Source organism: Bombina bombina, chromosome 7 (genome assembly GCF_027579735.1).
Source record: "Bombina bombina isolate aBomBom1 chromosome 7, aBomBom1.pri, whole genome shotgun sequence".
In the NCBI taxonomy this organism is placed as follows: domain Eukaryota; kingdom Metazoa; phylum Chordata; class Amphibia; order Anura; family Bombinatoridae; genus Bombina; species Bombina bombina.
Window position 1 is genome coordinate 473105257 of NC_069505.1, and position 25484 is coordinate 473130740.

The window sequence follows — 25484 nt, forward strand, 5'->3', positions numbered from 1 at the left end:
TCTGCCACGAGTCCCGCATGGGGTAAGATATGGGGAACATTTTCTTAAAAACAGGAGGGGGAACAAAGGGAATACCTGGTCTATCCCACTCCCTAGTAACGATATCCGCAATCCTCTTAGGGACCGGGAACACATCAGTGTAAACAGGAACTTCTAGATACTTGTCCATTTTATACAATTTCTCTGGAACCACCATAGGGTCGCAGTCATCCAGAGTAACTAATACCTCCCTGAGCAATAAGCGGAGGTGTTCTAGTTTAAATTTAAAAGCCAACGTATCTGAATCTGTCTGAGGAGAAACCTTTCCTGAATCGGAAATTTCTCCCTCAGACAGCACATCCCTCGCCCCCACTTCAGAGCGTTGTGAGGGTATATCTGATACGGCTACTAAAGCGTCAGAATGCTCAGAATCTGTTCTTAAAACAGAGCTATCATGCTTTGCAGGTAACACGGGCAGTTTAGATAAAAACACTGAGAGAGTATTATTCATAACTGCCGCCAAGTCTTGCAAGGTAAAAGAGTTAGACGCACTAGAGGTGCTAGGCGTCGCTTGAGCGGGCGTAACTGGTTGTGACACTTGGGGAGAGGTTGACGGGCTAACCTTGTTACCTTCTGTCTGAGAATCATCTTGGGCCATATTTTTAAGTGCAACAATATGTTCTTTAAAGTGTATAGACATATGAGTACAAGTGGGACACATTCTGAGGGGGGGTTCCACCATGGCTTCTAAACACATTGAACAAGGATTTTCCTTGGTGTCAGACATGTTTAACAGACTAGTATTAAAACAAGCAGGCATGGAAATCACTTTAATCAAGTAAAAACACACTTTGAAAAAAAACGTTACTGTGCCTTTAAGAGATAAAAAAGGCACACAATTTTGCAAAACAGTGAAAAAATGCAGCAAACTTTTCGAAATTTTTACAGTATGTACCTAAAGCATTAGTAAGATTGCACCACTAGCAATAAAAACGATTAACCCCTTAATGCCAAAAGCGTATCGACAGTAAGCCAAAAAAACGGTTAAAAAACGTTCAGCACCCTGCCACAGCTCTGCTGTGGCCCTACCTGCCCTTAGGAACCAGATTTGTGGGGAAAAACTTCTTATAGGCCCTCAAACTGTAACCGGACCCTCCATGTGAAGCAGCCTGAACTTCTAGTCAATTATAACTGCGCATCTGAGGCGCAAAATTAGGCCCCTCCCACCTCACTACGGTGCTTGTGAGGCCTAAAGAAACACTCCCAAGTGTATGAATAATAGCCATGTGGGTAACAACCCCTGAAAAAACCACAAAGTAACCCTCAAAGTGTCTCAAACAAACAAAATTTCCAATAAAAACCGTTTGCCATGAAAGTAGTGTCAACCAGCATAAACTAGCCCTGTTATGTAAGCTTAAAATTCCATACTTAGTTTCTGAATATCGCTTACCCTTCCCTCATGGGGATATTATCAGTCCTTTCTAGCATTATCACAGTCTTGTCTAGAAATAAATGACTGAACATACCTTTTTTGCAGCCTAACCTGCAAACCGTTCCCCCCAACTGAAGTTTTCTTGTACTCCTCAGTCCTTTGTGGGAACAGCAGTGGATTTTAGTTACAACATGCTAAAATCATCTTCCTCCCTGCAGAAATCTTCATCTCCTTTCTGCTAGAGAGTAAATAGTACACACCGGCACCATTTAAAATAACAAACTTTTGCTTGTAGAAAATAAAAACTACATTTCTAACACCACATTCACTTTACCCTTCCGATTGCTTAGAGCCGGCAAAGAGAATGACTGGGGGGTGGAGCTAGAGGGGGAGCTATATGGACAGCTCCGCTGTGTGCTCTCTTTGCCACTTCCTGTTGGGAAGGAGAATATCCCACAAGTAAAGGATGAATCCGTGGACTTGATACATCTTACAAGAGAAATTGATAATAGGAGTAAATTAAAAAGTTGCTTAAAATTGCATGCTCTATCTGAATCATGAAATAAAAAATTTTGGTTCAGTGTCCCTTTAACTAGAATTACCTCACAAAATAACTGTTACTGTGTCTTTAAATGTTAAAAGAAACTGCTTTATTTTGCCTTACAATTTTTTTTTTCTTTTAACAATAAAAAACATAATTTATGTAAGAATTTACCTGAGCTAGTGACGTATGGGATAGCAAATACCCAAGATGTGGAACTCCACTCAAGAGTCACTAGAGAGGGAGGGATAAAAATAAAGACAGCCAATTCCGCTGAAAAATTAATCCAAAAGTTTTAATCTTTATAATGAAAAAAACTGAATTATAAGCAGAAGAATCATACTGAAACAGCTGCCTGAAGTACTTTTCTACCAAAAACTGCTTCTGAAGAAGAGAAAACATAAAAATGGTAGAATTTAGTAAAAGTATGCAAAGAAGACCAAGTTGCTGCTTTGCAAATCTGATCAACAGAAGCTTCATTCTTAAAAGCCCAGGAAGTAGAAACTGACCTAGTAGAATGAGCCGTAATACTCTGAGGCGGGGGTTTACCCAACTCTAAATAAGCATGATGAATCAAAAGCTTTAACCAAGATGCCAAAGAAATGGCAGGAGCCTTCTGACCTTTCCTAGAACCAGAAAAGATAACAAATAGACTAGAAGTCTTTCTGAAATCTTTAGTAGCTTCAACATAATATTTCAAAGCTCTTACCACATCCAAAGAATGTAAAGATCTCTCCAGAGAATTCTTAGGATTAGGACACAACGAAGGGACAACAATTTCTCCACTAATGTTGTTGGAATTCACAACTTTAGGTAAAAATTTAAATGAAGTCCGCAAAACCGCCTTATCCTGATGAAAAATCAGAAAAGGAGACTCACAAGATAGAACAGATAATTCAGAAACTCTTCTAGCAGAAGAGATAGCCAAAAGGAACAATACTTTCCAAGAAAGTAATTTAATGTCCAGAAAATGCATAGGCTCAAACGGAGGAGCCTGTAAAGCCCACAAAACCAAATTAAGACTCCAAGGAAAAGAGATTGACTTAATGACAGGCTTGAAACGAACCAAAGCCTGTACAAAACAATGAATATCAGGAAGATTAGCAATTTTTCTGTGGAACAGAACGAGCAGAGATTTGTCCTTTCAAGGAACTTGCAGACAAACCCTTATCTAAACCATCCTGAAGAAACTGTAAAATTCTAGGAATTCTAAAAGAATGCCAAAAGAATTTATGAGAAGAACACCATGAAATGTAAGTCTTCCAAACTCTGTAATAAATCTTTCTAGACACAGATTTACGAGCCTGCAACATAGTATTAATCACTGAGTCAGAAAAACCTCTATGACTAAGCGTTCAATCTCCATACCTTCAAATTTAATGATTTGAGATCCTGATGAAAAATGGGCCTTGAGATAGAAGGTCTGGCCTTAACGGAAGTGGCCAAGGTTGGCAACTGGACATCCGAACAAGAACCGCATACTAAAACCTGTGTGGCCATGCTGGAGCCACCAGCAATACAAACAAACGCTCCATTATGATTTTGGAAATCACTCTTGGAAGAACTAGAGGCAGAAAGATATAAGCAGGTTGATAACTCCAAGGAAGTGTCAACGCATCCACTGCTTCCGCCTGAGGATCCCTGGACCTGGACAGATACCTGGAAAGTTTCCTGTTTAGATGAGAAGGGTAGAACGAGATTTACAAACTCTTAATGATCATTCTACAGGTTACACCCAAAACTTGCCCATTAGACTAAAAAAGGCTATGAGTACATTACAAAATGACACGAATATTGTCATACGCCCGGCTGATAAAGGTGGCAGCATTGTTGTCCTAAATAGGTCTGATTATGTGGCAGAAGCACATCGCCAATTGGACAATCCACAAGAGTACACTCCACTGACGACTAATCCCACAGCCAGATTTAAAAAGGATCTTCTTGGGATTTTGGATGATGGTGTTGAACATGGGTTTCTAAATGAACAGACTGCTTCATTTCTATATGTACAACATCCTAAGACACCCATGTTCCACCTTTTTCCAAAAGTTCATAAATCCTTAATTAATGTTAAGGGTCGCCCCATCGTCAGTGGGGTTGATTCCTTACTAGAAAGACTTTCATCCTGGCTTGACGCTATTCTGCAGCCTTTGGTGAACACCTTACCATCTTTTACCAAGGACACAAAACATATTATTAACTTATTGGCTAAGCATAAGTGGAATGACAACTATATATGGGTTACAATAGATGCAGTCTCCTTGTACTCCTCTATACCCCATACAGAAGGCATCATGGCTATAAAATTCTTTTTAGCCAACTATACAGATTACACTGAGAACTTTCAAAGCTTTATCATTCGTGTATTAGAATTTCTACTCACTCACAATTTCTTTTGCTTTGAGTCAAACTTTTACCTTCAGAAAAGGGGTACAGCAATGGGGGCAAAATTTGCCCCCTCATATGCTAATCTCTACCTAGGCTTCTGGGAGATTAACTGCATCTATGGAGACATTAATCCCTACAGGTCATCTATATATTTCTACAAGAGATATATAGATGACCTGTTATGTATTTGGTCTGGTCTTTCAGAAGATGTGCCCAAATTTGTCTCTTGGCTGAATCAGAATGAGTTGAACCTCAGTTTCACCTTCATCTCTGATCCAGTCAATATAGACTATCTTGACCTTACACTCACTGGTAATTGCAATGGCACTATTTCTACTAAGGTCTTTCGCAAACCAATATCAGGCAATACACTTCTACACGCCACTTCTTGTCATCCTACCAACACCGCTTATGCTGTGGCGAAAGGCCAATTTATGCGCATCAAAAGGAATTGTAGCAGGGAGGACGATTTTGAACATGAGGCTAGCCTACTAGAAAACAGACTGACATTGAGACAATATTCTAAACGACACATTAAACAGGCAAGGCAACAGGTTAATCTTATTCCAAGAGAGTCAATGCTACTTGATAAATGCAAGAATACTAAAAGTAACTTTCAGGGTATTTACTTTGTAACGGAGTACAGTGCTCAATACCCTGAAGTTTGCAATATTATCAAAAAACATTTTCCTCTCTTAATTGCAGACGACAAGCTCACTGATGTAGTGAAAAATGGCATCAGATGCTCTTACAAAAAATGTGCCACTTTGGCTTCAATTCTATCACCGACACAACTTAGACCAACCACACAACATACTAGCTCTTGGCTGAGACATCAGGGCATGTATAGATGTGGACACAAAAAGTGTAAGCCATGTGACTATGCACAAATTACGACAGAGTTCAGATCAACTGTAACAGGGACTGTTTATCCTATAAAATCCTGTTTAAATTGTACCAGCACCAACGTCATATATCTTGTCACCTGCATTCTTTGCAATATTCAATATGTTGGTCTCACGTCTAGGGATGTTAACTCTAGAATAAGAGAACATATCTCCTCCCTAACAAGGGGTACGGCTACAACTCCCTTAGTGCAACATTTTGCCACCAAACACAACTGCTGCCTTAATTCGTTTAGGTGGGCAGCTATTGAAAAAGCCAAGGTCCCTATGAGAGGGGGAGATATAGATAGAGTTCTAGCTAAACGTGAAACCTTTTGGATTTTTCAACTAAAAACCAGGCTTCCCCAAGGTCTAAACTCCAAATTTGATCTGATCAACTTTTGGGAGTAAATTTATATGTCAATATATATGACAATTTATAATACATTTTTTGAATGTTCTACTCACTTACTCTGACATATTCCTATATACCCTGACAGTTTCCCCAGGTGCTCAATTGTAGATACATGTGTACACAATTTTCTCTTCTTCTTTATATTCTCTAACTAGATGTTGCTCATGATCATATGCTTTGATTGCTTGTATTGCATGTACTATGTGTCATATACAGTGCAGCCATAGCTGCACAATTTATCACATAGCGATCCAATTGTGGTTTCTTCATTTCATGTAGCATAGCTATAAATCTTATAAATCTTATATACGCTTATATATAATATCAAAATTGTGTACACACTCTTACTGTCTCTCTTTTCTTTTCTTGTATATTAGCTTAATCTGTATATGGGTGTATCCTCATGTACATTTATATATGTGTATATATGTATATACATCTGTCCCTGCTATTTTTCCTTCTTCCTTTTTTTCTTTCTTTCTTTCTTCTTCTTCTTGTTTCTTTCTTTTTCTCTCTTTTTCTTTATCTTTCTTTCTTCCTCTTATTGCAACCGTGGCAGTGCGAGTTAAAGTTTATAGTGTGGACATTATCAGTTTACTATCTCTATGTTTATATCAGTTATTATATTATTTTATATTGGCTTTTGCCACATGTATTGTGGTTATATCCAGCCTCTAATATAAGTATTATAAGTATTCTAAGTCCATAACAGGTCAATATTACTAATCACGCTGCCAGTCTGTCCCTACAATATATGTGCTGTCTTTTCAGTCTCTTTTCTCTTTCTTTTTCATCTTTATTTCACTAACTTTCTTTATACACTTTTACACCTCGCATTTCTTCGATTTCTTCACATCAAACATCTCTTGCTGTAATATATTATGACATGTATAGGGTTAACTTCTATGTGCATGCTAGATGTGTTAAAATGGGCGTACATTTTTAATCCTTGTAGTGTTTTAGCCAATTGGATCGTTTTTCACCCTTTTTAAAGATCACACAGGTTTAGCACCTTAGGCTATGATTACGGCATTTAGCCGAAACATGTAAGCCACTGGTGCTATGCTCATTTCTCCACACTCTTTTTTGGCTGATTTTGTGACCGTGTGAGCTGCGTCTCACTTGAACTTTTAAAGAATCTAATAAAGAATTGGTTTTATTCTATCAACCTGGGACTCCATCCTTTGTTCTGTAATGTTTTGACCAGCTACTGAGTCCAGGTTACTACTCCTCACTAAACCGCTGGGCCGGGTGAATATACAGATCGTCAACACACACACCCCCCCTCCTTACGTCACGCGGTGACGTCTACAGAGCTGCAGACCGGGTTTTGCACAGAGGCGGAAGCAAGAGAAGTCGGCAGACACGCTGCCATCGGATATCGTTCCGTTTATACACAGGATCTCTCTCTTCAGTGCTCAAGGTACACCTCGTATATTGGCTCACATATGTACTGTTTGGGGGTGTGTTTATCGACCTAAGTCCCGGTGCCTGGTTTGGCATTATTTACTCACACACGGATATAAGTGTTAACCATTTCTCCTTTGCTCTAGATGAGAAGCCATCAGATTTATTTCTGGAAGCCCCCACATCTGAACAATCTGAAAATACACATCTGGGTGCAGAGACCACTCTCCCGGATGTAAAGTCTGGCGACTGAGATAATCCACTTCCAAATTGTCTATACCTGGGATATGGACCGCAGAAATTAGACAGGAGCTGGATTCCGCCCATGCAAGTATCCAAGATACTTCTTTCATACCTTGAGGACTGTGAGTCCCGCCTTGATGATTGACATACGCCACGGTTGTGACATTGTCTGTCTGAAAACAAATAAACGGTTCTCTCTTCAGACGAGGCCCAAACTGAAGAGCTCTGAGAATCGCACGGAGTTCCAAAATATTGATACGTAATCTCGCCTCTTGAGATTTCCAAACCCCCCTGCGCTGTCAGAGATCCACAGACAGCTCCCCAACCTGAAAGACTCGCATCTGTTGTGATCACAGTCCAGGCTGGACGAACAAAAGAGGTCCCTTGAACTAAACGATGGTGATCTAACCACCAAGTCAGAGATAGTCTAACATTGGGATTTAAGGATATTAATTGTGATATCTTTGTATAATCCCTGCACCATTGGCTCAGCATACAAAGCTGAAGAGGTCTCATGTGAAAACGAGCAAAGGGGATCGCGTCCGATGCTGCAGTCATGAGACCTAAAACCTCCATGCATATAGCTACTGAAGAGAATGATTGAAACGGAAGGTTCCGACAAGCTGAAATCAATTTCAGACGTCTTTTGTCTGTTAGAGATAAAGCCATGGATACTGAATCTATTTGGAATCCTAAAAAGGTTACCCTTGTCTGAGGAATCAAGGAACCTTTTGGTAAATTGATCCTCCAACCATGTCTTTGAAGAAACAACACTAGTTGATTTGTGTGAGATTCTGCAGAATGTAAAGACTGAGCAAGTACCAAGATATCGTCCAAATAAGGAAACACTGCAATACCCCGCTCTCTGATTACAGAGAGTAGGGCACCGAGAACCTTTGAAAAGATACTTGGAGCTGTTGCTAGGCCAAAAGGAAGAGCAACAAATTGGTAATGCTTTTCTAGAAAAGAGAATCTCAGAAACTGATAGTGATCTGGATGAATCAGAATATGAAGATATGCATCCTGTAAGTCTTTTGTGGACATATAATGCCCTTGCTGAACAAAAGGCAGAATAGTCCTTATAGTCACCATCGTGAATGTTGGTATTCTTACATAACGATTCAAAATTTTTAGATCCAGAACTGATCTGAAAGAATTCTCCTTCTTTGGAACAATGAACAGATTTGAATAAAACCCCAGACCCCGTTCCTGAAAAGGAACTGGCACAATTACCCCAGATAACTCCAGGTCTGAAACACACTTCAGGAAAGCCTGAGCCTTTACTGGGTTCACTGGAATGCGTGAGAGAAAGAAACTTCTCACAGGCGGTCTTATTTCGAAACCTATTCTGTACCATTGAGAAACAATGTTCTGAATCAAATGATTTTGGATTGAATTGATCCAAAAATCCTTGTAAAATTTTAGTCTGCCCCCTACCAGCTGTGCTGGAATGAGGGCCGCACCTTCATGCGGACTTGAGGGCTGATTTTAATTTTTTAAATGGCTTGGATTTATTCCAGACTGAAGAAGGCTTCCAATTGGAAACCGTTCCCTTAGGGGAAGAGTCAGGTTTCTGTTCCTTATTTTGACGAAAGGAACGTAAACGGTTAGCAGCCCTAAATTTACCCTTAGATTTTTTATCCTGAGGCAAAAAAGCTCCCTTCCCCCCAGTGACAGTTGAAATAATAGAATCCAACTGAGAACCAAATAATTTATTACCTTGGAAAGAGAGAGATTTAAGCCACAAAGCTATTCTAGCTAATATAGCTAAAGACATATATCTGACACCAAGTCTAATGATATAAAAAATGGCATCACAAATTAAATTATTAGCATGTTGAATTAGCTTAACAATGCTATACACATTATGATCTGGTACTTGTTGTGCTAAAGTTTCCAACCAAAAAGTTGAAGCAGCAGCAACATCAGCCAAAGAAATAGCAGGCCTCAGAAGATGACCTGAACATAAATAAGCCTTCCTTAGATAAGATTCAAGTTTCCTATCTAAAGGATCTTTAAAAGAAGTACTATCTGCCGTAGGAATAGTAGTAAGTTTAGCAAGAGTAGAGATGGCCCCATCAACTTTGGGGATCTTTTCCCAAAACTCCAATCTATCAGTCGGCAAAGGATACAGTTTCTTAAACCTTGAAGAAGGAGTAAAAGAAGTACCCAGTCTATTCCATTCCCTAGAAATTACATTTGAAATAGCATCAGGAACTGGAAAAACCTCTGGAATAACTACATGAGGTTTAAAAACCGAATTTAAATGTTTACTGGTTTTAATATCAAGAGGACTAGTCTCCTCCATATCTAATGCAATCAACACCTCTTTTAATAAGGAATGAATATACTCCATTTTAAATAAGTATGAAGATTTGTCAGTGTCAATATCTGAGGTAGAATCTTCTGAACCAGATAGATCCTCATCAGAGATAGATAAATCAGAATGCTGTCGGTCATTTAAAAATTCATCAAATGTATGAGAAGTTTTAAAAGACCTTTTACGTTTATTAGAAGGTGGTATGACAGACAAAGCCTTCTGAATGGAATTAGAAACAAATTCTCTCACATCAACAGGAATATCCTGAACATTAGATGTTGAAGGAACAACAACAGGTAATGGATTACTACTAATGGAAATATGTTTTGGCGCCAAGAACGGCTGCAACAAACACGAGCGTCATAGATGACGCAACTACGTGAAAACTCTCTGCAACAAATAAGACGCTGGAAATGATGAAATTACTTCAACAAATGTAATTCTGGCACCAAAAAAGTCTCGCACCAAGAATGACGCAATAAATTATAGCATTTTGTGCTCCTGCGAGCCTAACAGCCCGCAATTTAGAAAAGAGAGTCAATTTGAAAATTTTCAGGTAAGAAAAATGTATTTTTTTTTTTTTTAATGCATTTCCCAAAATGAAACTGACAGTCTGTAAGAAGGAAATATACTGATTAACCTGAATCATGGCAAATATAAGTACAAATATATATTTAGAACTTTACATATAAAGTGCCAAACCATAGCTGAGAGTGTCTTAAATAAAAGAAAACATACTTACCAAAAGACACTCATCTACATAAAGTAGATAGCCAAACCAGTACTGAAGCGAGAATCTGAGAGAAACCGGGCTTCAGCATGCTGAGAAGCGCATATCAACGTAGAAATCTAGCACAAACTTACTTCACCACCTCCATAGGAGGCAAAGTTTGTAAAACTGAATTGTGGGTGTGGTGGGGGTGTATTTATAGGCATTTTGAGGTTTGGGAAACTTTGCCCCTCCTGGTAGGAATGTATATCCCATACGTCACTAGCTCATGGACTCTTGCCAATTACATGAAACAAATCAGACAATCTTCACACCTCAGCTAAGCCTTGCTGAGGTGCCTGCCTGCCACCGGAGGGAATAACTAACAAATAATAGGCGTCCGGACTCACTTAAGACACTTTTTAGTACAGAATGTGAGGCCTCTCTGCTGTGTGACATAACGCAGCAGAGAATACCCACAATTTCTCTCCGTACTACCGGAATTGGGGATATTATTACTAAAAAGGCATGCAATTTTGCATAGCTTAGCTCCGCCCATTGTAGGCATATCAAGATAAACCTCCCGGGCGGCTAAAGACTTGTAAAAATAAAGCTGTCGGGAGTTGAGAAATTGCACCTAACATGGTGTATTCAAAGTTAAACCTCCCGGTAAGCTAATGATGTAAAAATAAAGCCGTTGGGAGTAGGGAAATTGCACCTATCGTGGCGTAACAAGGTTAAACCTCCCGGTCGGCTAATTAAGTAAAATTAAAGCCATTGGGAGTTGCTATCATGGCGTAACCACCTAACATAAACATATGAGCCACATCACCACATCCCCAGTGCCTGCTGTAACTGCCCTTATAACGTATCCTCACTCTTAGGGATAATGTCATCTTCTGTCCATATGTATAATAAAGTGCCAATTTTTATGTGTACATACCCCAGAAAATAAACTTAGCACTTACCTTAGAAATCTGCCCGGCAGTAAGGCAGCTCACCAGGCTTGAGAGGTCCTCTCCCTAGACCTGTGGAAAAACACGATAAAGTCTGAGTAATCTTATTCAGACTTTCAGTATTAGGGCAGCATCAGAATATGGGAGGCGCAGTGAGAATTATGTCCCACAAGTTCCCATTGCTCTAAAGCCACCACTGCTCTACTGAAGACTACTGCTACACCCTAGAACAAAGCAGCACAATCTTGTTCTATTTTAAAAATAATAAACTCTTGATTGAAGAATCTTTTCTAACACCTAACTTTACCACTTCCTTGCTCTTAACGTAGGCAAAGAGAATGACTGGGGTGGGAGGGAAGGGAGGTGATATTTAACAGCTTTGCTGTGATGCTCTTTGCCGCCTCCTGCTGGGCAGGAGTGTATTCCAAACAGTAATTAATGATGATCCGTGGACTCATTGTGTCATTAGAAAGAAGTAAGAAATTTATCAGGTAAGCATAAATTATGTTGTTGTTTTTTGTTCCTTATTAACAATGGAGATCTCAGACATATACAAATATATAGTCGTTCCATTGGAGTTTCATGAGTGTTCCATGGGAGTAACATGTATTTTAATGGTGAAACATTGCTGTGAGTTTAGAATATATAAAGGACTATCCTCCATGTAAGATGCACCTTTTCAGCCATAAAAGTCTCACCAGCTTTTCAGTGGTAAAAATTGTGAGAAATCTAGTGAATGTGTAGTGAAATGTAATTTACATATGATTACTTCAAGTGTTACTGCACAGAAACCACTATTAGTTTTAGCGAAGGCACTGTCTATGTTGTCCAAACATACTTTAAATACACATGCGCCCCCACCACTACCAGACTGGCGGATTGTGAGATGGGGGGCCAAAAAGGCAATTTCTTGTGGGTCTGATGATGTTTCGATCATCAGGGCCTTAGTGAGATTCTTCTGTCGGTTAAATATTTGATATATTTTGCCTTGATATCTGAGCCCGCTTTATTTTGTTTCTGTCCTATATGTGTAGTGTGAATACAGGGAGCTTGCTAGAGTGGTTACACCTTTATAGATGCACTAATATATGCAAGAGGCTGTACTAATATAGCAGCGACTGTCATGATTGGCTGCTTCTTGCAACAAAATGCAGGAATAACTTGCAAGCCTAATGGTTGATTGGCTGCATTACCAAAGCTTAACCAATCACAAAGTAGATGGACTGACAGAGCTGTGTAACAAAGCAGAACAAATCCTGAAAGGCTCATACAGTGGATGAAGGAGCCCAGTGTCTATGTTCTGTAATCATATAAGTATATAACTAAACATCTGAAGCTTTGAACAAAGGTAAAATCTATAAAACTAGATAAAATAAGACAAATTTATCAAATATACATATTATTTTAAAACATTTATGTTGAGAAATAGAACAGCCAAGATGAGGACTTACAATACGGACAAGAAGGTTATAAACTCATTTTAGGGATTGTACAACTTTGAAGGGAGAAGACTTTACTAAAGAAGCCATGAGCGGTTTGGGGGTATCAGAATGGGAAATGTTTTTTCCTTAACAACAGTAAAATATATTATCTGTTTAGGCCAATTTAAATTTAAGATATTTATAAGAAATATTACAATAAAAAAAGTGAAAGTTCCTGGAGGTTCTGAGGAATCGGGACAGAGAAGTGTGAAAAAAACAAAACAAAATCAAGGGAGTGACCTTAATACAGTAATATACAGTGTGTTTATACCATTAAAGGGATGTACAGCCCAAAAATGTTCTTTCATGATAGACCATATAATATTAAACGACTTTCTAATTTACTTCTATTATCCAATTTGCTTTGTTCTATTGGTATCCTTTACTGAGAAGCATACCTTGGTAGGCCTCAGGAACTGGAAGCTATCTGCTGATTGGAGGCTGCACATATATGCCTCTTGCAATTGGCTAACTAATATGCACAGCTAGTTCCCAGTAGTGCATGTGTTCCTTCAATAAAAGGATACCAAGAGAATGAAGCAAAATTGATAATAGAAATGAAATAAATTAAATATTTGTTAAAATTGTATTCTCTAGCTGAATCACAAAAGAACATTTTTGGGTTTCCTGTCCATTTTATAGTCAGGTCTTATCAGCATAATGATGTAGTATATAACCAACTTGTGGTCAGTGCTTGGCTGCCATTTACACCATTATTGCTTATTCTTTCATTATTTTCTGTAGCCAGAACTCATCCCCAACCTCTGTCGGATAATAAATCAGCTTTGTACTTGGTGCTAACAGTGCAGGTTATTCCAGCAGCTACAATTTCCCCCATTGCAAAGTGTCACTGTGGTTCATATACTACCTAATGTCATGAGGAGCCTGCCCTGACCAATCTATCTGTCACTATAATTCTACTCTTACAAGGGTCCTTGACAAATTGGCACCTCCTACCATAGCACGGAAGTCACACACTCATCCTTCTTTGGCGGATCATCTGACTTTTTACCATTTTCTGTTGGGGTACCACAAGACTCTGTCCTTGGTCCCCTTCTTTTCCAAATGTATTCATCATCCCTAGGTTCCTTAATAAAGTCCCACGGGTTTCAATATCAATTGTACACTGATGATATCCAAATCTACCTCTCTGCACCAGACCTATCCTTTTCCTTGCTAACTCGTGCCACTAACCATCTTTCTAATATTTCCTCCTGGATGTCCTCTTACTACCTTAAGCTAAATCTATCCAAAACTGAGCTCCTTATCCCCCCTCCCCTGTTCCAGAATCTACCCCCCAACTTTATATAAGTGTTGACAATAACATCAGATCTCTCACTCCCCACATCCAGTCTTTCGCCAAATCCTGTTGTTTCCACCTTAAAACCCAGCTCCAAAATGTGTCAGTTTCTCACACAAGACACAACTAAAACTTGAATCCACTCTATTGTCATCTCCCATCTTGACTATTGCAACTCCATCCTCTCCAGTCTCCCAAGCTGTAGTCTATCTCCCTTACAATCCATAATAAATGCTTCAGCCAGGCTGATCTTCCTTACATGTCGCTTCTCATCTGCCAATCCCTTCACTGGCTTACTCTAACCTCCAGAATAAAACAGTCTGACATTCAAGGCCCTCTACAACACTGCTACCCCCTATATCTCTGACCTCATCTCCATATACTATCCCTCCCGTCCTCTTCGCTCTGCTCATGACCGTCTCTCCTCAGCTTCACACTCCCGTCTACAGGACTTCTCCAGTTTGCCCCCTCTAGTTTTCAAACACTTAAGCGCTCCTTAAAGACTCTACTGTTCAGGGATGCATACAATATTTAATAGAATTTCCTTATCTTAGTTCTTCTCCTCTTGTCATCTTCTTAAACCTGCTTAGCATGTAAGCCTAAGAGCCCAGCTGTTTTGTAGATCACCTTAATGGGCCCTCTACCCATTTGTCTGCCAGAATTGTTACCTTACAAGTAGGCCTATGTTTATAGCACTGTGGAATCTGTTGGCACTCTACAAATAACTGACAATAATAATAATGCTGTGGTTCAGAATCCAGCCAGAACCTGATTCCAGGGGCTTGTGCAGGTAAGCAAAGTGACAGTGGGACTTTCATGCACATCATAAAATAAATACGTTCCACTGAAAATGTAATTTAAATTAAGTTTACTAGACAACATAATGCAATGTATGTAGTTAACAGTATACCATCTGAGTGGTAAAATAGACTATTTTAGTATAACTTCACAATGCCAAAAATTAAATGATGTGGTCAAATCAAGATCTCTTTTAGTGCATGTGCACAGTTACTGACAAAGCACACAACATTTGTACAATTTGACTGACAGCTACATGTAAATATAAATTAACCTTGTATGTTGCTGGTTGTTAAGAGTTTATCTGATTGTAACACCACGCTATTAGACCCTCCCTCCCTCCTACAGGCTTGTTAAAATACTGCGCTATTAAGAAACACCCCCGATAGTGGGTACCTCGCTGGTCATTAAGGGGTTAAACTTCCTAACAAATGCATTACAGAGTTCTGCAACAGAGTATATTTCTACATAACAAGTAACACAGTTTTACATATTGGGGCTGATTTATCAAGGGCCGAATGGCCCCTGATGCCTCTGTTTCCTTGCGAGCCTTCATGTTTGCCGGAAACAGCAATTATGAAGCAGCGGTCTTAAGTGCGTCTGCTCTGAGGCTGCAGACATCAATCCGCCCGATCCTATACGATTGGCCGCAAATCTGCAAGGGGCGGCATTGCACAAGCAGTTCACAAGAATTGCTTGTGCAATGATAAATCGCTGTCGGCATTCAGCGGATCATGTCAGACCGTTGATAAATCGGCCCCATTGCCCGTAGCGAGAAACCTCCTTTATAAGATCTATTTATCTTTCCTTACAAGAATGATCTTGCTTATTTGTGTTACTCAATTTGCATGGTAATGGGCAAGTATGATTGTTTATTTTATTTGGAGAGATAGTGAGATCTGGAAATGCAGATTTTCCCTGTAGTTTAGACACTGTACATAGGTGAAATGCCACAAGCAGAATCAGGATATAAAAAATACAGACTGTCAGCAGACCCGAGTGCCTTTTGCCTTGCTTGCTGTCTAGCAGATAGGCAGTGCATTTGGTTTTATTGCACTGCTCAGCTGTAGAGCACCTGTCTCTGTGCAAGGATTGGGTGACATAGCCTGCAATATACGCATAATCAGCAGGTGCAGGCATACTTCCATATGCAGCTGCAGTTTGGATACCGCAATTTGCATTTGGAAGGCAGTGGAGAACATAACAAAAAATTTGGTGAATATATTAAAAATGTCTCACAACATAAAATGCACATTAATTATAATAATATCACACACACATTAAAGGGACATTTAACACTAAATAAATACTACATAGAATGAGGCATTCAAAGAAAAGATTAGTTTGAGAATAGCATGTAGATGTATTTTTTAAAGTTTAATTAGTTGTTTACAATTATTGTATCAATATTTAAAGTTGTAGTGTCTATAAAACAATGGGAGCTGCCATGTTGTAACTTTTACCTTCTCTGCTGTGGCCAATTAGGGACAGTTATAAATAGATCACTAGAGTGTGCAGCCAATGGCTGTGTGTAATATAACAGCGTTCTGCACTTCCATTTCTAACAGGAACTGAAAAGCTCACAATTTCAGAATGGAATTACAAGAAAAGGGGACAAAATAAATAATAAGAGTATATTGCAGAGTATTTTATATATATTTATATATATATATATATATATATATATATATATGATTTATCCTTTTATAAATCATGTGTGTTTAATGTCCCTTTAAATGAATATTAAACAATAAATAAATGCTACACATAATGATGTATTCAAAGCAAAGATTAGCCTTAGAATAATATGTAGCTGTATTTTGTACCATTATATCAGTTTTTTCAATATTGATGATTTAAGTGTAAACGTTTAGTTTCTGTAAAGTGATGGGAGCTGCCATGTTTGAAATAGTTTTCAGTTTATCTCTGTCTTCTGAACAGAGAACAGTTAGGGAAACATATATATAGTAAATTATGCAATAAAGAATAATTTGTGTAAACCCACATAACCTTGTTAATATTAGTCGGTTTTATTACTTGTTTTGTATTTGTTCCGAATTGTTTGAAGCAGGACAGTAAGATAAGCTTAAAACTTAAGTTTAAACATGGCGGCATCCATTACTTTATAGAAACTCAGTGGAATTTAAAAAAACAATTTGTAGAGTTAAATAACAGGAAAGGGGGACAAATTAAATAAGGAAAGTATATTACAAAGTTTTTTTTTAACTATACATAATTAAACAATCTCACACTTTTTAAAGTGATTGTAAAGTGAAATGATTTATAGCCCAGTATCTAAAAATAATCTTAAAAACATGGGCACTTTAATTCATTAAAATTTACAAAGAGGTTTCTTTTTTAAATTTTTACCATTTTGTTACGGTAAACATACCGCGATCCTCCGCCCGCATCTACTTCAGTATTTAGCATATGGATGACTAATCCGGCTTCCTCCAATTGTTGCGTGGCCCCACGAGCTGGATGCCAAAGGTGGCACAGAATGATTGGAGGATGCAGGATTCATCATCGATATGCTCAATATAGAAGGAGATGCGGCTGGAGGATCGGCATTATGTTTACCGTAACAAAATGGTAAGTATTTAAAAAAAGAAGCGTCTTTGTAAAGTTTAATGAATTAAAGTGCCCCTGTTTTTAAGATTATTTTTAGATACTGGGCTTTAATTCATTAAACTTTACAATCACTTTAATATCTGATTTCCTAAGAAAAGACTTCCCACTTTCAGAACATGAAAATTCGTTGTCTCCTGTATGGATTGTCAAATGCCTAATAAGATGTGATTAAAAAGCAAAACATTTCCCATATTCAGAACATGAAATTGCTTTCAGTCCTAATGAACTTTCAGATGACTGATAAGATTTGATTTCTTGGTAAAACATTTCCCACATTCAGAACATGAAAATTCTTTCTGCCCTGTATGGATTTTCCGATGACTGATAAGATTGGAGTTATATGTAAAACATTTCCCACATTCAGAACATGAAAACGCTTTTTGTCCAGAATGAACTTTCTGATGTCTATTAAGATTTGATTTAAAAGTAAAATCTTTCCCACATAAAGAACAGGAATACACTTTCTGTCCTGTATGAATATTCAGATGACCAAGAAGATTTGATTTCTGATTAAAACATTTTCCACATTCAAGACATGAAAATGCTTTCTCTTGTGTATGAATTTTCTGATGTCTATTAAGATGCGACTTCTTGGTAAAACATTTTCCACATTCAGAACATAGATTTGCCAAGTGTGTTCTTTGATTTTGAAACCGATTAAAAGAAGCATCTGCGCTCTGGCCATAAACAGGATAACTGCAGTTTGTGATTGTACCTGTTAAAGGAAAAAAAAAAATGTTATGTATTAACAACATAATTATGTTATCTATTGAGTCTACTACAAGGGGATGGGACCTCTATGACCCTTCAACATTCCCCAGTCTCCATGCTAAGGCGTAAAGGGAAAGTTTATTTAGGTTTAGTTTGTATATGAAATAGCCGATTTTGTCCTTTGAAACCATAACCCAATAAAGGGCTAGATTACAAGCGGAGCACTAATTTATTGCGTGCCGCAAACAGGCTAATTTGCCAGTTTGCTGGCACCCGATAAATAACCAGCCATTACAAGTAGAGCGCAGAGAATTAACAAGAGGTCAGATCTCTGGTTAATTTTCTAAAAATGCCCGAATAATAGAGGGACTTTTATATAGTTTCAGATCTATATTCAATAAAGATATCAGTCTGAAATTAGCTGAACAAATGGGAGGTTTACCTGGTTTTTGCAACAATGATATGTGGGCCTGTATCATAGTATCTGGAAATGTAGCAAGGTCAGAGATTTGGCTAACGAGTGTTACTAGATAGGGGTAAAAATTGGGGTATGAAAGTTTTATAATATTGACCTGAAAATCCATCTAGGCCTGTTGCTTTTGCCTGGTTTCAATTACTTAATCGCTTCCTGGATTTCCTTAGCACTTATTGCAGTCTCTAAAAAATGAGCTGTATAACTGGGGAATTTTAGGTAACTGGATGTTTTGCAAGTAATCTTTACAAGCGTCACTATAAGATGTTTTATCTCCGTCAAGAAATAGGTTATATAACCTGTGGTACCATTCTGCTATATGTTTTGTATCTTCTATTTGAGTAGCTTTATAGGAAGAGTGTGAGTGGAAATATGTTTTTGATTTTGTTTTTTAGTGCCCTGACTAATATTTTGCCTGCTCGGTTTCCCTCTCCATAGAAACTTTGCTTTCTCTGGGTTTGAATCTGGAGATCATTATTTAGTTTGCCACATTTATCTTTTAGTTGTAGATGGAGGATAGGGTCCATAGGGTTTACTTTAAGCACATAGTCTAATTCAATGAGCTCTTGGCTGAGGGGAGAGTATATTGTTCTCTATTGTTTGCGTTTATGTGCTTTAAAGGGACACTGAACCCAAAATGTTTCTTTCATGATTCAGATAGAGCATGCAATTTTAAGCAACTTTCTAATTTACTCCTATTATCAAATTTTCTTCATTCTCTTTGTATCTTTATTTGAAAAGCAAGAATGTAAGTTTAGATGCCGGACCATTTTTGGTGAACAACCCGGGATGTTCTTGTTGATTGGTGTACTGAACCAAAAATTGGATGGTTCCTTAGCTTAGATGCCTTCTTTTTTCAAATAAAGATAGCAAGAGAACGAAGAAAAATTGATAATAGGAGTAAATTAGAAAGTTTCTTAAAATTGCATGCTCTATCTGAATCACAAAGGAAGTGTCCCTTTAAGCTTTATAAACTCCCCTCTAATAACTTTTGTGGGCTTACCTATATCACCATTATACCTAGATCAGGCATATTGTTTAAAGTTAAGTATGTGTTGAGTTGATCAGTTAAGTTTTTCCTCCTAATGTAGTCTAACAAAAGAGAGTCATCTAACCTCCAGCTAAATGATTTAATTGGGATTGCAGGCCATCTGATTCTGCATTTTACCATTGAATGATCAGACGAGGAGGTATGGTTGATATTGGACTGTGTCACATATGAAAGAGCTAGATGGTCTACAAGACTATAATCAAGTCTAGAATAGTTATTTTTTTGTGGTTTGGAAAAAAAATGTATAGTGTGCGGATATATATGTATTGCCACATATCATATAAAGTGAGGGATTTGAGATTTTGACAGATGGATTTAAGGGATTTGCGGGCCACTAGATTGTCATGATTGGAGCAGTCCAGATTAGAATTAAGGGGATATTAAGATCTCCAGCAACTATTAATGGATCTTTGGTAAGATCTAGTATTTTTGGCGTCGTTTTTTAATAAATTTGTCTTGGCCTTTATTAGGAGCATAGAGGTTGACAATGGTTATTGGCTTGTCATAAAATAGGCTACACAAGGCTATATATCTCCTCTTTGTCTTCCTGTAAACCTTGTATCTTTATATTTGACTTCAACAAACAATTTATTATACTATCATATGATTCAGGATGTCCGGTTTTTACCCAGTTCTGGTCCCGCTTCCGCCGAGAGTTGAGGTCAGATTCCCTAGACACATCTTCTGCACTGACTGTTGCTTCTCATTAGGTGACTGCGGACGCATGCTGACAAAATTTAAAGGGGCCATGTACTAATTACCGGAACTCTCACCTGGAGGTGCCAGGTGTGGGAGCTTCTATGAAAGCTCACTCAGCTCAACCTCTACTCTTAATTTTTCAAGGCTCATTATCCTCAGGCATAGTACCCTAGGACTGGAGTAAAGCTGATGTGGTGCCGCTTTTTAAAAAGGGAAGCAAGGCTGATCCAGGAAGCTATAGACCAGTTAGTCTGAAATTGATAGTTGGGTGGAAGATACTTGAAGGGATTATAAGGGGTTATATTGATGAGCATATCAGTGTAAACAAGATTATGAGTTCAAATCAGCATGGTTTTATGAGAAACAGATCATGTCAAACTAATCTAATCAGATTCTACAAGGTAGTAAAAATATAGATGTGATATACGTAGATTTTCCAAAGGCATTTGCCACATGAGAGATTAATGTACAAAATTAAGGGACCGGGAATAGTTGAAAATGTTAGTTCATGGATAAATAATTGGATAAAAGACAGGGAGAAACGAGTAGTAATAAACAGATCATATTCAGTTTGGACAAAGATAATAAGTGGAGCCCCCCAGGGATCACTACTGGGCCCTGTTCTTTTTAATATCTTTATTAATTATTTATTTATTAATAGACTTGGAGCAAGGATTAAATAGCAACATCATTTTTGCAGGTGATACAAAGTTGTGTAAGGTCATTAGGTCAGTGCAGGATGAAATTGCTTTTACAAGAGGATCTACAAAAATTAGAAGAATGGGCAGGTAAATGGAAAATGAGATTTAATACTGGAAAATGCAAGGTTTTACATTTTGGAATATAATAGGCTGGCAATTATTTAAACGGGATAAGCCAAACAGAGGAGAAAATGGATTTGGGAGTAGTAATAGATAACAAGATAAAGATGGGTACACAATACAGGGCAACGGCTTCTAAGGCTATAAGATACTAGCATGTATTAAAAGAGGCATTGATGCAAGGGAGGAAAGCATAATATTGTCACTATATAAATCCCTGGTAATACCTCACCATGAGTATGGAGTGCAGTTCTTGGGACCAATCACAAAAAAACACATTGCAGACAGAGAAAATTGAGAGAAGGGCCACAAAGCTAATAAAGGGAATGGAAAATGTAAGCTATGAGGAGAAGTTAGCCAAACAGGGTCTGTTTTCTCTCTCTCTAAAAAAAAAAAAGGTGTATTGACTACTGCAATCTATTTCTAAATGGCCTTCCTAAACACTGCCTCTCCTCCCTCCAATGTATTATGAATGCTTCTGCTAGACTCATCCATCTAAGTGGCCGATCTACATCAGCTGCTCTGCCAGTCTCTACACTGGCTCCCCATACACTCCAGAATGCAATTTAAAGTATTAACCCTAACAAAGCACTCAACAGCCTCACTCCCAGCTATATTTCCTCTCTCATGGTGAAATATTCCCTATTCTGTCCTCTTCGATCAACCTCTGACCTACGTCTCTCCACCCCTATTATCTCTATGTCCCTCTCTTGCCTCCAAGACTCCTCACATGCTCCTGTTTTCTGGAACTCTAACCCGGCTCCATAAGACTGTCTCCAACCTTTTAAGCTTCAGATGCTCTTTGAAAACCCACCTATACAAGAGAGGCTTACCATCTCTCTCCTTTTCATCTTAACCAAAAAAATACAGTAAAGTGCCTTGACTCAAACCAATGTGACAAGCTACCCCAAACTTTATGTATCTGCACCCTCATCCTGTAGACTGTAAGCTCTCCAGGCAGGGCCCTTCTCCTCCTGTACTAGATTTGTTTAGCATGTTATGTTTTTGTATTGAATCACAAATCTTTGTCATGGTATACCCCCATCACTGTACCCAGCAGTACAGAATTTTGCGGCACTATACAAATAAATAGACATGTGCAATTCGTTTCGAACGAATTTTGGGCGATCCAGAGATTTGGATCAATCCAAATCGGCACCATAACTAAAATCCCGAAAACGAATAAATCAGTTTCTGAATTTTCGGATACATTCTTTATTCATATTCATCTAATCTAAACCGCCTTCTCCCCACATTGCCAACACTAAAGAAAACTTTTAACCCCTAAACCGCCATCCCACCACATCGCCAGCACTAAATAAACCTATGAACCCCCAAACTTCCATCCCCCCACATCGCCAACACTAAATAAACTTATTAACCTCTAAACCGCCGCCCCCACATCGCTAACACAAAATAAAGCTATTAACCCCTAAACCACCGTCCCCCCACATTGCAACACTAAATAAACCTATTAACCCCTAAACCGCCGCGTCCCCATCGCCAACACTAAATAAACCTATTAGCCGCTGTCCCCCATCGCCAACACTAAATAAACCTAGAAACCCCTAAACCGCCGTCCCCCCACATCCCCAACACTAAATAAACCTATATTAATCCCTAAACCGCCACCCCCCACATCGGCAACACTAAATAAACCTATTAACCCCATAAACCGCTGCCCCTCGACATCGCCAACATTAAATAAACCTATTACCCCCTAAACCAATGCCCCCCACATCCCCAACACTAAATAAACCTATATTAACCCCTAAACCGCCGTCCCACCACATTGCCAACACTAAATAAAGCTATTAACCCCTAAACCGCCGTCCCCCACACCGCAAACACAAAATAAAACTATTAACTCCTAAACCACTGTCCCCCACATTGCAAACACTAAATAAAATGATAAACCTCTAAACCACCGTCCCCCCCACATCGCAATTACCTAAATCAGACTATTAACTCTCAAACCTAACACCCCTAACGTTAACATAATTAAAATACAACAAAATTAAAGTTACAATATTGCCAACTACCTAGTTAAAATAAATACAAACTTACCTGTAAAATAAAAATAAAACCTAACATTACTTGTTAAAAAAAAATAAAAAAAAAAAAAATATATATATATATATATATATATATATATATATATATATATATATATATATATATATATATATAAAAAAGATAAGAAACCTAACATTACTAAAAGTAATAAAACCAAACATTACAAACAAAATTTTTTTTTAAAAAACCCCCCAAAAACTACCATTACAAAAAATAAACAAAATTATCCAAAATAATAAAAACTATTCCTATTCTAATACCCCCATTTAAAAAAAAAAAAAAATACCCACCCCAAAATAAAAAAACTCCCTAAATCTATAAATAAACTACCAATAGTCCTTAAAATGGCCTTTTGTAGGGTATTGCCCTAAAGTTAGCAGCTCTTTTGCCAATAAATTAAACCAAATACCCCCTAACATTACAACCCCTCACCCCCCCCAAATAAAAAAACCTAACAAAAAAAAATCTACCCATTCCCCACGAAAAGGGCATTTGTATGGGCCCTTAAAAGGACATTCAGCTTTTTTTCAGCCCATTAAAAATAAAAAAGCCCTTATCTAAAAAAAACAAAAACCATCAAAATAACACTAACCTCTAAATCGGTACTCGCCATTGCTGAAGTCCGGCAAAAGACCATCCCAGCGGCGGATCCATCTTCATCCATCGCAGATCTATCTTCATGGCGGAGGCGGAGCGGTCGGTGGATGCGCGGAGGCGGAGGTCCTCTTCATGTGATCGTCCGCTGCACACTGAAGATTGAATGCAAGGTACCCCTTTTATATTGGGGTACCCTTGCATTCCTATTGGCTGAAAAATTTAAATCGGCCAATAGGATGAGAGCTGCTCATATCCTATTGGCTGATTTGAACAATCTTCAGTGTGTGATGGGCGATTGCATGAAGACGTCCTCCGTGTCGAACCGATGGGTGTTAGGTTTAGGGGTTAATAGTTTAATTTAGGCAGTTGCAATGTGGAAAACGGCGGTTTAGGGGTTAATAGGTTTATTTAGTGTTGATGTGAGGGGATGGCAGTTTAGGGGTTAATAGTTTTATTAATGGAGTTGCGATATGTATGGGATGGCGGTTTAGGGGTTAAAAGGTTTATTTAGGGTTGATGATGTGGGGGACTGCAGTTTACTGGTTAATAGGTTTTTTTCTTGTTGGCGATGTGGGGGGGGGGGTGGCGGTTTAGGTGTTAATACTTTTATTAGGTGTTTGCGACGTGGGGGGATGGCGGATTAGGGGTTAATACATTTTATTAGTGATTGCGATGTGGGGGGGGGCGGTGGTATAGGAGTTAATAGCTTTATTTAGTGTTAGCGATGTGGGGGAACGGCAATTTAGAGGTTAATACGTTTTTATTTAGTGTTGGCGATATGGGGGGACAGTGGTTTTGAGGTCAATAGGTTTTTATTTAGTGTTGGCGATGTGAGGGGACGGCGGTTTAGATAATTTTGTTTCTGCAAATTCCTTATGTTAAGTTAAATTGTTTTTCGGATCCATTCTTTATTATTATTCTATACTAAACTTAACATAATGAACATGCCGAAACAAAATTATTTATTTAACTTAAATAATGTTATATAATTCTGCACATAGAGCAGAATTATATAACATTATATTAGCCAAACTTTCTAAAACCTAATATTCCCTTTTAATTTTTTTAAAAAACAGCTGTTTTACAGACCCGCTCTCTGTATTCTGCTGAGCCGGTCTGCTTTTATTCCACAGCGCATCAGGCCAGCTGTATAGTCACAGCCCGGCCCGACCGCGCCATAACACTAAGTGCAGCTCACTCCTGCTCTGTCTGACAGCTGGCCCGATGCGCTGTGGAATAAAAACAGACCCGCTCAGCAGAGTACAGAGAGCGGGTCTGTAAAACAGTTGTTTTTTAAAAAAATTAAAAGGGAATATTAGGTTTTAGAAAGTTTGGCTAATATAATGTTATATAATTCTGCACTATGTGCAGAATTATATAACATTATTTTTAAGGTTTACTGACACTTTAACATAAAGAATATGCCAAAACGAAAGTATTTATTTAACTTAAATAATTTTGTTTCGGCATATTCATTATGTTACGTTAAATAAATAATTTTGTTTTGGCATATTCATTATGTTATTTAAAGGGACAGTCTACACCAGAATATTTATTGTTTAAAAAGATAGAT

General features: G+C 38.2%; 1 protein-coding gene across 2 annotated transcripts in view; it reads right to left on the reverse strand.

Moving 5' to 3' along the window:
• Nucleotides 1-17185: 17185 nt before the first annotated feature.
• LOC128666760 (zinc finger protein 383-like) overlaps nucleotides 17186-25484 on the reverse strand; it is a 65298-nt gene continuing 56999 nt past the window's right edge. For both annotated transcript variants that reach the window (XM_053721535.1, XM_053721536.1), the window contains exon 7: nucleotides 17186-18199. In XM_053721535.1, the coding sequence (XP_053577510.1) occupies nucleotides 17703-18199 (497 nt within the window). In that variant the 3' untranslated portion in view covers nucleotides 17186-17702. The remainder of the gene's footprint in view (nucleotides 18200-25484) is intronic.